This window comes from Fukomys damarensis, unplaced genomic scaffold (genome assembly GCF_012274545.1).
Source record: "Fukomys damarensis isolate Sample0158 unplaced genomic scaffold, DMR_v1.0_HiC HiC_scaffold_18, whole genome shotgun sequence".
Classification (NCBI taxonomy): domain Eukaryota; kingdom Metazoa; phylum Chordata; class Mammalia; order Rodentia; family Bathyergidae; genus Fukomys; species Fukomys damarensis.
In genome coordinates, this window is record NW_022900930.1 from 44700542 (window position 1) to 44716414 (window position 15873).

The 15873-nt window shown below is 36.2% G+C and overlaps 1 protein-coding gene across 1 annotated transcript; it reads left to right on the forward strand.

The window, feature by feature from the left end:
- The first annotated feature begins 1905 nt into the window (after positions 1 to 1905).
- On the forward strand, positions 1906 to 15573 carry Adamdec1 (ADAM like decysin 1). The gene is made up of 13 exons (XM_010623793.1): positions 1906 to 2053; positions 4805 to 4917; positions 5809 to 5885; positions 6556 to 6634; positions 8040 to 8116; positions 9169 to 9355; positions 9564 to 9626; positions 10515 to 10586; positions 10904 to 11073; positions 11404 to 11485; positions 12192 to 12322; positions 13055 to 13232; positions 15484 to 15573. Exons 1-13 carry the CDS (start codon positions 1966 to 1968, stop codon positions 15571 to 15573), a joined length of 1407 nt encoding a protein of 468 aa, XP_010622095.1. The 5' UTR covers positions 1906 to 1965.
- Positions 15574 to 15873: the final 300 nt, after the last annotated feature.

Here is a 15873-nt window from a genome sequence, read left to right on the forward strand (position 1 = left end):
ACTTTTAGCCAGAGCACGGATACTATGGCATTATTGCCCTTTTTAAGCCTTTCACTCAACACTGACTCCTAACCTCTCTCATAGTCTTGGAGTAGGCTTTTACTCTAGTAATTGAATCCATCATAGAGACTGATCACAATAAATATTTGAAATTCTTTAGTTCTGATATGAAGCACCCCTTTCTACCTTCACAAAGATTCAGGAGACTACTGACCGTCTAAGTAATTTTAATTTTAATTTTAATTTTGTAGTTACAACTACAAAATGACAATTGAGGGGCTACTTATGTCTATTGTTATGATGATCAAGTAGAGATAAGTATGTGAAAGGCTTTAAATTTATAGGAGATTATAGAAATGTATTTGCATGTTGCTGTTCCTTCTTTGTTTCTCATTAGACAATATTTAAACACTTTCTCCAAATCAAAAGTAGTTTATTATAAAACATTTCAAAATAAGTTGGAAGCTTAAGTGGCAAGTTTTGTGGGAACAAGATTATTTGTAATCAGGATGTTGGTAATGATTTCCTAGTTTTATGATCATAAATCAAGTCTTATGTTTAGTCAATCCTTCAATATTGTATTGAATAACAATTTTAAATTATGCCATTTCTCATTCCCTCCAGATGCTCTGAATAAACAATTTCTTCACTGTTATTACTCGAATGTTAATTTATAGACTGACAGGCAACTGTCTCATAAACAGCATCCCTCCCCACTGAGAGAGTTGTTTCCAAACTTCTTTCATGTTGTATATACTCAAAGATTATTTTTAAACATTGATTATCTTTTAAATGATGTGCTCCTGAAGAATATTCCAGGAAACAGACCTTCTGTTGTTGAAGTGGTACCAAACTCAATCCCCACCAATCCACCAAATGTCATCTCAAAAATTAATATAGTTGTTCAAGCTGAACATTAGAATTTATTCCAGATTCCCCTGTCTCTTTCAGCTGCTATCTCCAATTCATGAGAAAGTCTGACAATTTCATGACCTATGTAGTTCTCAAACACAATACTTTTTTTTAAGCTTATTAGCATTTCCTCCATAACTTTGCCTCGACAAATAGCCTGCACTGTCTATACTTATTACCTTATATATTACTTTAAAGCCACTGCAACCATGCTAGAGTTCAACAAACACGATTGTGTAAGTACCCATGACTTGATGATATACCCAACTGCTGTACTCCTTTTCTAGCTAATATCATTTAAATTTTTCCATCCCCCAGGTGACATCCCCTTTCTAAAACCTACCTGAATATAACGCGTAGACCTTGGTCATTTATGACTATGAAAATATATTATTTTCCCCAATTTGAAAAATATTATTTTTTATAAGTAAAGCTCATAGTTCACCTCAAACATACTTCCAGTATGGCATAATTTGGTTGATGCTAACATTTTAAGATCATTTACATTTTCACATTTCATTGTAGCTCTGCCCATGTGTGCATATAAACATGTGAAGATATAACTTCACATGAAGTTTTCAAGAGCTGGAGATGTTCATATCAGTATTTTCTTTGTTTGCACAGAAAGAGAACAAAAATCAGATTTTTCAATATTCTGGCTTGCAAGACTTTGTTTGGTGCTTGTTTTTTAGATTCTGTTTTCTATGTGTCAGCTTTTCAAAATATGTGCAGAATATTGATATATTTTTAAACACAAAGATATAGAAATGTTTAAATAAGCGTATGACTCCTTTGCACATTCCCACCACTGTGAGAGTATCCAAGGCCACTCTCCAGATGTGAGGCTTAGTGAGCAGCAACCACAGACATAAAGACCTCTTAGAAATGAGGAACATTCTCATGGTGTCAACACTGCTATTTCTTGATGATTTCCCAATGCCATTAGGAAACATTCCTCAATCTCAGAAGACAAGTTTGAGGTCTTATTGTTTTTTGAACTTTTAAAGAGAAGCAGGAAAAGATAAAACCAACAGCCAGGGTGACCACAACTTCATGCCGTCTGAGTCTTCAGAGCAGTCTACAGTAGCCAACATGTCTTGGGTCCTGCTTTGTGTGTTCTGCCTCATCATTCAAACTCCAGGTAAGCATGATTAAATCACACTTTACATGAATTCACATTACTTAACGGATGCTTAAAGTGCTCTTGAGAAAATGGCATGTGTACCTAGGATCCAAAGATCAATACTGTAGCCATGTAAAAAGTGGTATGAACATGCACATTTCCTTGTGTGGATGCTTTTGTAGTAAATCCTATACTGGAAGAGGGAAAGTATACACCTAAAGGTTCATATAAGTTTACCACAGAATTATCATTTGCTTAATTATACTATACCTAAAGAAAGGATAAAGTAGAATGATTTAAATAACCATGCTATACACACATACAGCTCAGTAAACCACTTATTCCATTTCTTTAAAAGCATTCATAGTCAAGACTGTGACTTAAATAAAAGTTTCATGAGAAAGCCTCTAAAAATGTGTATCTCAAATTAATCTTATTAGGTCTATCACCGTTTTCTTGATTTGTTTGTTTGCTTCTTTTTGTTTGTTGCTTTTTGTTGCTGGAGATTGAATCCAGAGCCTCATATAAAAATGAACCGAATTACCCCTAGCTCTTAGCATTTTTTTCTAAAACACATAGACCCAAAAGATACTACACTGCACTACTTAAAATTTCAACATTCACCTCCATCCCAGAATTCAATTCTGCTTTATTCTGATATTTCAGCACTGTAGTACTTATCACTTGCCAATGTGTCAATCTATCTAGATGGTAAGAAATAGATCAAGTAATAAACAAATAGAATGCAAAGGGATCACAGTCTATTTATTGATTGATTTGACTCAACAACTTCAACCCATGACGAGCTTAAAGTTAGCATTCAATAGATATTTTTGAATGATTATCTGAGTTTTCTTATTAAAAGCTACATCGGAGATGGTTTATTACTGTTGCAAGAAGAATGTAACGCTTTTATATTGTATTTTACTATGATTAGGTGAAAAATCAGACAGAGTGAATTGAGACATTATGTAGTTAAAGAAAAAGTATACTGTTGACTCAATGTCTCCATTTCTGAAGTGAAATACTTTTGAGAAGTAAGAACTTGGAATTTCATTAGTTTTCTTGACTTTGATTTTTATAGTCCTTAAAGAGACACTACTGAGTACGATTTTTACTTTGGAAATTTTGCAAGGGTCTTTGACTAAATCAATTCATAAGCCATGCTTAGAAAATGTCCTCAAATCCAAATGAAGCAAGTAATGAGATGAGCAAATACTTTGAAGGCTTCCCTAAAATTTCACAGTTAGCTTTCAGATTGGGACCAGGTTTTATTAAAGTTCATGCTAATTTCAAGCCTATGACAATTCTCACAAAGGGACTCATATTAACATTTGAATAATGCATACTTACTGGTACACTCCTAAATTTCCTGCATGAGGAACTCTTCTCAGAACAGTACTGCAGCAGAAGTCTGGGAGCATTTACCATCTCCCTTCAGATTCTCCCTGTCTGCCAAATGGAGAACTTCTTGGTGTCCTAACAGTCCCTTTTTTTTTTTTTTATTGAGTTTATTGGTACATTTAGGGATACAGTACAGTTACATTCATTGTTGGGATCATGTACCTTTACATGGCAAGTCTTGATTCTCATTTTTTCCCCTTACCTCTGCCCTCCCTTCACCCCCTCCTCCCCTCCCCATCTACAAACACTTTATTTTCATCTTTTCATTCTCTCACATTTTTTTCTTTTCCCTTTTTGTTCTTCCCCTACGTATCACACCTTCCCTACACCTTTAGCTCCTTTCCTCCCATTTCTAAATGTCAGTAATCTTATTAGAATCTTATGCATTGTTGCAGAATATTCACACCAGGGAAACTATTTGGTATTTACACATGTGGGACTTATTTATTTCACTTAGGAGTATATCTTCAATATGTATCCATTTTCCTATGAATGAATCTATTCTCTCGCTCTTTATGGCTGAGTAGTATTCCATTTTATAGAAAAACCACATGTGCACCCATGTTTATAGCGGCACAGTTTGTAATAGCTAAATCTTGGAAACAACCTATTTGCCCATCCGTTGGAAACTGGATAAAGAAGTTGTGGTTTTTCTAACAGTCCCTTTTATTGTCGCAGTGAGCAGGAAAATGTCTCTAAAGCCAGACACTTTAGTGTCTGTTTAGAAAACATAGGCACTCAAAATAAGACTGACCTTATATGAGTTACTGGATGATTATAAAGAAGACGGAAGGTGTGCTGCCATTTTCCAGTCCTAAGAGCAATGAGAATGAAAGAACACCTGGGTTTACTATCGGAGAAAAGGTCAAACCCCTGAGTCACTCTGTCTCACTGAATATTACCAGCATGGGAAATATTTGATATGTGGTATACGTAGTTAAGGTTTGCATCACACCAAGAACAAGACATAGGAAAGAAAAATCAGATGCCTGAGAGCATTTAGCAAGATTTTGAAGAGGATGATGGAGCAAGAAGGAGCTGGATTACCTCACCCAAAATTCCTGGTTCACCTATCCCTCTTCTTAATTTCTGTTTCTGGTCACCGGTGGTCCAGAATTTTCATACAAAGAGATCATGCGAAGAACTGTTCATCATTATGACATCTCTGGAGAATGAGAGAGAAAGAGAGACAGAGAGAGGAGATTAAGATAGGAGAATCAAATTGATCTTAATGTTGGCTCTCTAGATAGCTATTTACTGGTCTTTGATTTTGTCTCAACAAACCAACACCATCAAACCAAACCAAAACGAAATTAAAAATTTTAAATCTTTTATATCAGTATTACTTTTTTTCTCTACCAATAGCCATGAAACAAACTCCTGAATTTAATCTCCATGCAATAGTTCATCCCAAAATACTACACAGTTTACATGAAAAAGGAATGGAGAACAACCAGACAGAGGAACAAGGCAAAGAGGTAAGCATTGTGAAGGACTGTGGTAGATTTTACAAACCCCTGGGAACAAAACAAGGTCCTTTTCACTAATTGAAGTGAGGTCACAGTTCACATGGAATAATTTGTCTTGATATCCATATGTACAGGAGAGATCATGTGATTCTTCAAAATGGATTTGTAGTTAAGCAGTACTTGGACACTTCTTCAAATCTGAGGGGGAACAAAGGATCCCAGGAAGGGCAAGCCCGTGTAGGGGATGGTGCAATATCCTACACTCTCCAGTCTCACTTATTCACCTTATCCTTAATCTTTTTTTTTTTCAGGTGCACTGATTTTTTTCTAAGTCATCTTGTCTTTAATGGAGAATCCAACTTTAGCTCAGTAGTTAACAACATTGTTATTTTTCATGTATTAGGATTACTGACTTTTTGACTACCCAGCTGTTGCCAACATTTCCCTCACCTTGTAATTTCCATCTTAGTTAATTCTTAGATTTGAACCAAGATATATCATGTACAATTACAAATTCCCAATGAGAAATGTGATTATAAATTATAACTAAATGTACCAATGCACTTAATGAACAAAATATAAAATTGGATATAATGTTAACATATATGCCCTATTATTCTCTTTTTTATGGTCAATTATGTGCTCAGGATGCTGTTGTATTTTACACTGAAACAAATGTTAAGTCCCTACCTCATACATTAGAGCTAGTTTAATCTGCATCGTTACTATGTAATTGTACTTCTAGATAGTCCTTAGTGTGCAAACTATGCTTTACTTTAGAGGCATAAGAGAACTATTATTAGCTTATATGTGTTTATAATTGTTCTAATTTGTACTACATACAACATTATATTTAGAAATATAAATCATGTGGTAAAATTACACCATTAAAAATTTCAGGAAACTTATATATCTGAAGTTCAGTACCTGATCAAATTAAATGGAGAAAAAATCATTCTTCACCTACAAAAAGCTAAGTAAGTTGTACTTCCTCAGATGTAATTGCTGAATTTTGGTAAGCAAATGTTAGAGGAGAATGTTGGGGGCTCTGTTCACTGTGGTTGGAGCTGCACTGGGCTGTAGATGGTACTGAATCATGCTGATGTTATCTGAGAAGGTTGATCCTTTCCTGGGGAATCATTTGCAACCTGTAAAACAATGAGAGAGACCCACTGGTATGATTTTCTTCCTTGAACCTTTTGCCATGTATTGAAATCACTTCTACCTGGGTAAACTACATTCTTTGATGTGGCTTTCCATTAGTTTTATATGAGTATATGTCCAAGGCAGGTTTACTCAATAAACTACTTTTGGGAGGCAATGGTTCTTGATATGCGCTTGTGACCTAGCACCCTTCACAGATTGTGCGAAAGTTGTGTACTTTGTGCAAAATTTCCCAAAGTGATGCATTTGTCATTTTTTAAAAACACCAACAACTGAAAAGTAATTGAGAGTATTTCTTTCCTTCAATTTAATGATTACTGATTTTTTGATGTGAGTGTCCATGTTGGAAGGAAATCAAGGGCCAGAACGTCAGTTCTTTCTCATCATAGGCATTGTAATTCCTTTAGGTGCAGAAGGTCACCTCATGTAAAGGAGCCTTTCTTAGCATCTTGAGTGTACTGTGCTGCTTTCTGCTCTCTACAGGCATGTCCGAGTGCCATACTGCACTGAAACACACCACTCCCACAAAGGAGAGGAAATAACCAGGAGCTCTCAGAACATGGTAGGACCTAAATACTCCATGGAACTATTCCACCATCTATCAATGACTTTACAAAATGCAAAGATCCAAAGATAACTTTAAAAAAGTATTTGAAGTCAATGTGCTCACATATGACCTTTGAGACAACAGGTAGAAAATAAATCACCCGTTGTTTAAAAGGGAGGAGTAACAGGAGCTTTCTAAATGTTGCATTTTTAAGAGCAACCCAAAGTCCACTCGTCCCTATACCATTTTATCCGGAGGTTGGCAATATTTTCCCTTATAGGTAATTGAAATGTCATGTCACTACTTACTGTTTCTTTAAAGTATGTTGATTTTGCTTAGGTTCAGCAATGGAATGTCAGGTCTTGAATGAATATGTTTGTAACTGGTCAAGCTGCCATCTTATACAGAAAGCCAAATGTCATCAACCGTAGAAAACTAGAGAAGAGCAGGAAGTAATACAGAAAAGCTCATTGAAGAGATATTACCAAACTGAGGTACTTTCTCACAGGCATCCTTCATGGCACACTAAGCACGCACAGCTCTATAAGTGAACAAAAACCCCACAATACTTTTGTCACAAAACAGTGCTTCATCCCCTCCTCTTTTCAAAACACTCGTGTTATAGGTATGCTGATTTTTGTTAACATTTGTCCTCAATGGAGAGTATCTGACAAATTAATTCATGCTCAAATGTTAGAGTCTGATGATGTCTCAACATGGTACTTTTCCAGGTCTTCCATGTGAAAATGTTTCTACAGAGAATCTTCTAAAGAAGACACACACACACACACACACACACACACACACACGCACACGCACACGTTGGCTTTCCAACGCTTCAGCAAGTACATTGACTTTGAATCAGAGATTGTTCGTTATCGTTTGTAGATGATGTCACATATATTACCCCAATACCATATGGATCCCCAATCATGTCTAAGTCTTCGGTTATAGACAAATATTCTGGGGTCTTAAATCTGATAAAGGGATTTCACTAGTAGTCCTATAACAATGATGAATTACACCAGTTAGTTTGAAAAGTAGGAGTCCGATTTTATTAACATGCACCTTGGAGCTAATTTCTTGAAAGTTGGCCCTGCAACCTGCAACTCCCCCAACAGACCAGTAAATCCCAGAGGGATTGGCTGTTCCTCAGCAGCAACAGCCACTTTCTCCATAAGCGCACTTATGTGCTAGGCACTGGACTTTACCTCAGTGCAAATTAGGGTCTGAAAAACAGACACGAATTCAGAAAACCTCCTAGGCTCTCACTGTTTTTGTTTCTGGAAAGTGATAAGGACCAAGACACCATTTCAACTTTTGTGCATATTCAAGATGGCAGCTTTCTTTATCACTGGGATTTAGCAATGTTCTATATGTATATGTATTTCTAAAGTATATGTGTGCTTCCTAATTCCAGAAACACTGTTACTATGAAGGTCACATCCTGAATGAGAAGGATTCTTTTGCCAGCATTAGCACCTGTGATGGGTTGAGGTGAGAGACACTGTTGGATTTATGAAAGTCAGGCGTCATTTTCTCATGAGCTTAAGATGAGGAATAAAGTACTATCACTATAGTCCTTTCATAATCTGCTGCTCTCCAAGTCTAGATCCACTTTGTTTAAGCAAGAGTGCTATTCTGGACTTAGTGATGTCTGGATTCATTTCCTAGTTCATCTACTTCACTCTAAAGGAATCGTGTTTTATTTTAATAATATTTAATAATATTTTAATAATGATTCTACTCTGTAGTTGTTAAACTTTATTTTTTAAGAATATGTGTGTACTCCTTTTACATAAGTAACTCTTGCCAATTAGAAAAAATTCGGAGTAAGAAGAAGTCCAAATAAGAAAATGACAGCTACTATGAAATTTGACTTCTGAATGATCAGTATTACTTACACTTTACTGTGTTTTAGCCCTTTATATATATAGACAAATATATCTTTCACATGGGTAAAATATTAAAGAAAACTTCTAATTTTTTCAGTATTGTTGATACATAATATGAAATTGTATTTTCCCATACCATAAAGTATCTTGAGTATAATTTTAATGCCTTTTATGTTGGATTTATAATATAACATTATATGGATTTGAGTCCTCTTCTGAAATGACTTATCTTACTATAAAGGGAGATGCCTTACACTACTACTACTGGCTATTCTTAGTGATCTGCTAACCCTTGTTCTCCCCTCTGGAGCTCCTGGCATCTCTACGTCACTTTACTCCAGTACCCATTATATTCCTGGGATCTGCCAAGAAATATTTGCTAAATGAACAAATGAGCTGAAAAAAATTCTTACTAAGTTGATGGTGAATTTGGGGGGATTGCTTCAATTCAGTAATTCTTCAGACTCTCTGGATAAATAAGATAGGCATCGTTTTATATTGACAAATACTGACTATAGCTTAAACTGTAGGATGGTTAGGGAATAGCTGTACGTATACATTTGGATAGGGGGCGAGGCAATGAGCCATTCTGAGCAGGTGTGTTAGAGTCTGGGCTCGAGGGGACCCGGAAGCACAGGTCTCTCTGTCTCCCAGAGGATGCTTCACACGACACGGCCAAAGATACCTGATCGAGCCCCTGCAGAGCTCAGAGCAGAGCGAACATGCAGTCCTGATGCACAGCCAGGAGGGGTCAGACATGGCGAATTGCTTATGCGGCGTGAGAAGAGCTGGCAGGAAACAAGGCCAGAGCAGGATGTCGAGGTCACTGAACCGTACAGAGGTGAGGACAGCTTTACAACAGTTGTGAGTCCAGCTGTCTCGGCAGGGGCCCGTGGTGCAGCAGAGCGTGCAGCAGTGCCTGCTGCGTGCAAAGCTTGTTGACCACTTGTTCTCCACCCTCATCTTTCTCTGGGGAAAACCTTTCGTAAGACGTTGAATCTCTTACAACAAAGGCCTGAGTTAACACTACGCTCTCATTATTTATAAAGCCACAAGACTTCCCGCGGGAACAGAAGTACATTGATCTCTTTCTGGTGCTGGATAACGCCTTTGTGAGTATGAAATCTGTGTGTTCCTGGGACAATTTATTCAACGTTTGCTGATTTTGTCAAGCAAAAGAAAGTAATTAGCTTTTGTAGTTAGGAGGCATTTGGTCCACCTGATTTCCTGGCTATGTCACACAGCTTGCCTGTATCTGTTTTCACTCCAATCCATTTTAATATCTGTCTGCCACCAAATATTTAGATCTGCTGAAGTGCTTAAGGCCACTCACACTTACACAGTAACTGCAAAAATGAGAAATAAAAGAGTAAATTGTTAAAATATTAAATTATTTTATATTTTAAAATAAGTATAAATATATCTTTAATATTAATATTATTTACACATAAATTTGGAAAAAAACTCAGAACTATACATAACTTATGAATCATATTTCATAGAGAAAAATACTAGACTCTGTTTTTACTTAATATATTCTGCTTCATAATCAAATTTTAATTAATATTAAATTGTTTGAAAATTAAACTATTAATTTAACTTACTGAACTTAAAGATAATAACAATGTAATTTCATGAGGGCGTATCTGTCACTCATCAAAAACTGAATCAAAGCCGGGTGTGGTGGTGCACGCCTGTAATCCCAGCACTCGGGAGGCTGAGGCAGGAGTATCTCTGAGTTCGAGACCAACCTGGGCTACATAGTGAGTTCCAGTTCAGTTTCAACTACACAGTGAGAACCTGTCTCAAACCCCCCCCCAAAAAAAGAAATTGAATCAGAATTTGTTGAAACAAAGTCTTGAATAGGGCAGTCATGGAATGAAGAGATGCTAATTGTATTAAAATATGCAATTTTTCTATAAATGTGAAATACCACACCCTGTTGGTCTTTTAACTTTAATTTGCAATTTTGATTGTGCTCTGTGTCTTGCCTTTTACAGTACAAGATGTATAATGGGAACCTCACTGTGATAAGAAACTTTTTGTCTGATGTGCTGAACCTACTCAATGTGGTAAGACATTTGTCCTGTCACCACGAGTATCCACATAGCAGCTTGGAGCTTCCCTGTGACTTCACTACAAGGGCTGAGAGTGTCACAGGGACTTCAGGACAGCTGTTATGGGAAATTTAGACTAAAAAAAAAAAGATCAACATCAAGGTAAAATCACACACCCTATAGTAAAGACATTTTTTAGGATTTCTAGCTTCAGAATGAAAATTGTTCATCACCAGTGCCCCATGCCTTTATCCATCATATGTGATCAAAAAAAGCTCCAAACACTGAAGGCATCCTGCACTTTTTCATGAAGAAAAACGCTCTCCCCACAGATGTATAACACTATGGATGTTCACGTGGCCTTGGTAGGTATGGAAATCTGGTCCGATGGTGACAAGATCAAAGTGGAACCTAACATTGGCAAAACGTATAGTACATTTCTGCAATGGCATAGATCTACCCTGGGGAATAAGAAGATCCATGATCATGCTCAGCTTCTCAGGTGAGCCCGTGCCAGCCAGGGCAGGTATATATCTGTAGAGTGGACAGTTCTCTCGGGTTCCTTGGTTTCTGCTCATTCACACTGCCCCAATCAGTTGTTACAAGGCCCCATATTCTAAGTGTTTCTCCTTTTGTATAAGATACATAACATGAGTTCTTGACTGTGAGAAAAACCATCTGTGATCACTATAATGGTATAGGACAGTAGAAGCTGTTCTGGAGAGCAATGGACATGAAAAGGCCAGGGCAACAAAGGAAATCTATGACATCACCAATACAACTGACGGTTCCAAGGCTCGGGCTTGATGGTGTCTCTGCATCTTTCACACAGTGGAATTGGCTTCTACCATCGCCGTGTGGGAATGGCAAACTCGAATTCCTTGTGTTCCCCAGCTTCGGTCGCTGTCATTGAGGTTTGTAAACTCATACTAAGGCTCGCTGTGGGTTCCATATCTGTAGAAACACGAATATGTTCTTTATGCAGAGAGTAAGCCCAAGGAGCAATTGCTGAATAAGTAAGTAAAAGTAGAAATGAAAGTATTGGTAAATTTTTGCAGTGAAAGTTCTTTGTATTATGAAACATCAGCCATGTCAAAAGACCTCACACTTTTGTTAGCATTAAGAGATGCAAACAGGAATATGAAACGGAGAGGAGATCTATGTGCCCTCTGTGGCCCAAGATAACTCTAAATTTGTTATCTATGATGGAAGAGGTCACAGAAGGAAGACGGGTGCAGATAGGTGTCACGTAGCCAAGCCCCACTAATGTCAGAGGCGTCATAATGGTCTCTGTAGATTTCCTAGCCCATTTTATGCTGCCATTTTGTGCTTTATTACTTTCCAAGAGGAATGTAATTAATTTAGCCATTGTTTACTGAGTATTTAGTGCCCATGAGTCCAGCAAATACTGAACACCCATGCAATGACTGGATTCATGGGACCCAACCATTTCAAGTGTTCATTCAACATTAACCAATAAGCAATTTCAGGGAAAGAAGCTTCATGACTCATTTTCCTTATTCAAGCTATTCTTTTTGAGTATTGCACATTTATAATTCAGAACAAAACATGTTTAGTTTCATAAATAAGAAGTAACAGATGTTTCAATTTTTTTTCCAGGGTATAAATAAGAATAACGTGGCTCTTGCAGCAGTGATGGCCCATGAGTTGGGCCATGTCCTTGGAATGCCTGACATTCCCTACACCACCAAGTGTCCCTCTGGCAGTTGTGTGATGAGTCAATATCTGAGGTAAAATCATGTAGCCCTAAATTACAAAAGACTCTTCCCAAATCGCAAAGGATCTAGGCTCACCCTGCCTATGTGAGATTGGTATTTTTTCCTCAAAGACTACATACACCACTAGCTCAACTTCCAGTCTCTTCTTGTACAGCTTTTACCAACTATCAAAGTAGAGTTTGTAACCTTGGCAGTTATATTGTTTTAACATAAAATTTAAACTTTAACAAAAATTTTTAACTTAAAGTGAAATCACAGTTGTTAAATCATCGGAATATTTAAGAAAATCTTGCCTTTGCAATTACCCATACTTTATTCTTGAGGTGCTCACAAATAAGACGAGAAATATTTCTGTAGAACCTAGAAGTTTGTAATTATTCCATTTTATTGGATCATTATTGTGGTCTGTTAAGCACTCATCCTTCAGTTCCAGATGAGTGGATGGCAGTAAATAGTGACATTTATTTTTGTCCTTCTCTAGGATAGTGATAAAAACCACATGGAGATTTGAAAACTTCCAATTCTGCATCTGTGTGTCTAGGAAAAAGATTTCAATTAGAGTAGTATGTGTGCCGTGCCACCCACCATGTATAACACAGCATGACACTTAACATTTACTTAATTTGGAATCTCCACTGAGCTGGGTTAACACAGTTAGATGAGTTAGATTCTCCTATTCAGTAATCATGCAAAAGTCACTCTATTGTATCTCATGTTCTTTCAAGTATGTTTTTCTGCTTGCAGTTCAAAATTCCCAAAGGATTTTAGTACAATCTGCCGTTCGCGGTTTCAAAAATACATTCTATCTCAAAAACCAAAGTGCCTGCTACAAGCACCTACTCCTAAAAATATAATAACCAAACCAGTGTGTGGAAACCAACTTTTGGAAGTAGGAGAAGACTGTGATTGTGGCTCTCCTAAGGTATGAGAATATGTTCAGTTTAAATTTTTATTGGACACTTAGTGGAGCAATAACTAGATGGTTTTACTTTTTCCTGTTCTTTTTAAATGTTCTTTCAAAAGATACATTTGACCCAAAAGTTAAAAAGTAGATTTGCACTTGTGTTTTGCTAGTGATTTAAGTCATTTTTCAAAAGCCAGGATATGATTATGAAGTGACTGTATGAAGTTCAATGTATTAAATCATCAGCCACCTATTACCTCTCGAGACATATTACTTAGAAATCTCTTAGATCCATAATGTCGGTCAATCATGTGTAAAGCAGTAGCAATTATAGATCTGAAAGTTCTTGCTGCAGAGAAAGTTGGCATTTTCTCATCAAGTCCATATGTAAACAAGGAGATAAATTAATCAAAAGGTGCAAAAAGAGAAAAAAGTCAAGCATTCAGAAAATGAATTATTAACCCATGACACCTAAAATGCTATGATTCTGTTAACATTTATAAAGGATGAGGGCATTCATGCAATCTGATGGATGTCTCCTGTAGAATATTCCACTAGCAATCGCATATTCATTTTCTAAGAATTCTACTTTCTTAGCAAACTATCTTCAAGTCAAAAATTATCATTTGAAGAGATTATAAGTGTTTGACAATCTTCAAATTATCTTATTATACCCTATGTCCTGTCTCCTTTGTTATGACAAACCTACCTTATGAATATTGTTGTCATCCTGATTTAGAGGTGGGGCTCACAAAAGTAACTAGTAAGTAAGCAACTAGTTCCAAGTATAAAAGCTAGTAACTGGTAGCCAAGTGGAACCTGAAATTTCTCCAGGACTTCCAATGACTCACTTTCTGTAGGAGACAGCTAATCCCTCTGTTTCACCTTATTTACTCAGAAATTTTAAACTGTTACATTATATCAGAATGTTGTTTTATATGACTTAACATTTATTAAAGGACACTGCAAATATTCTGCTGATTGTAACACGGTATGGACTTTTGTAAATGATTTGACCTTTTAAATTAAACTAGAGTTAAATTTATCTCATTCTGACTAATCCCCATTCCCGTGGTTTTTTTGAGTAGAAGTATATTAACGTTTGTAAATCAGAAGTGCTCTTAAATTCAGTAGAGGAATGGTACATTTTCAGTGTGTGTACAGTCACGATGCACAGAAGAGAAACTACTGTCTCGATAATACATAGTATCTTGTTTTCTTGAAATACATTAATCAACTCTTATATTGTTTCAATATATAGTTTTCCTTTTATGTAATTGATTAAAACTAATGATTTCAGGCTTATGGACATTTATATTTTTAAATAACTGTTTTCTTATGCCAAAAGTACTTGAGGCTGGTGATATAGTTCAACAGTAGAACTCTTGACCACTAAGGTTCACATATTGCTGTTATTATTATCGTTGTTATTTGTACCTTAAATAGTTATGTTGGTGACACATCAATATTTTTAAGAGTTCATCCCCTTTTTTCCATATAAAGGATTTTAATCCACACAAAGAGTGAAAACATGATTTATGCTTTTCCATTATGTCTTTATACATTTTTCATGTTTCATAGTACTTGTTAGAATTTCCAAAAAATATAGAATATAAATAATCTTTGCCTTTTATATAAATTACAAACAATGCTTAAGTAATTTAATAATGGCTGCTCAAATGATCAACTGTTAATCTTTATCACGATAACACCAGTTGTTTTCTTCTCTCAGTCTCTTATTTAACTGTGTTCCTCAGAATTGAACCACTCTTGCATTTTTGGTGAAGAAAATGTACACAGATGTGGGAGAGTTACTGTATTAATGAACCGGGGTTTCACTAATATTGTATTTAAATTTTTGCAGTGATAACCATCTGGAAATAGTGTATGTGATCATTTGGTCTCACTACCAAAACTATGCAGGCTTGATAAAATACTGTAGGGGGTTCAATTTTTTCCCTGTTTATGGAGAGTTTGAATAGTACACAAGCATAGTTCCTTGACGCTTTCAGTTAATTTATATGTACCACCAAAGCAAATTTGTTTGGATAATTAGATAATTCTGTCTGGATTTTGAAGAGGTAGTTTGTGTTGTTTTTGCCATTTGTCCCAGTTATTAACATACCTTGGTCATTTCCACTGGAATTGGTGTAACAGAGTAATTTAGTTTAGCAGTGAAATCTCCCTGCTGTCTTGTACTTTAATATAAATGTACTTGGTTGATGGGAAGAACCTGTTAAACTTTCTCTCCCTTTTGTGTGCTATGAAGAATTGCACTGATCACTGCTGTGAGGCCCTGACCTGCAAACTGAAAAGTGGACCTGACTGTAGAGAAGACACTTCTGATCACATCACGTGAGACCTTTCTTATCTTTCTTTGTTCCCAAATATTTCCTGTGTCATTTCAGATTTGAGAAAGACGCAACACACTTTATTTTACTTTTGCAAGTAACTTAATTTTTTCCCATTAAGTTATTGGTATATTTAAAGCAAACAATGCAGTATCTCAATCTTGAGAAGAAAGAAAAATGCAATTATAAACATAAATCACTAAAGCTGTGTGACCAAAATAATGAAAGAAGAGGCTTCTTTGGCATCTGTGAGATCGGGACTGCCGAAATGTGCAAAGAAATAATATAATTTCCAGTTAAATAATGAT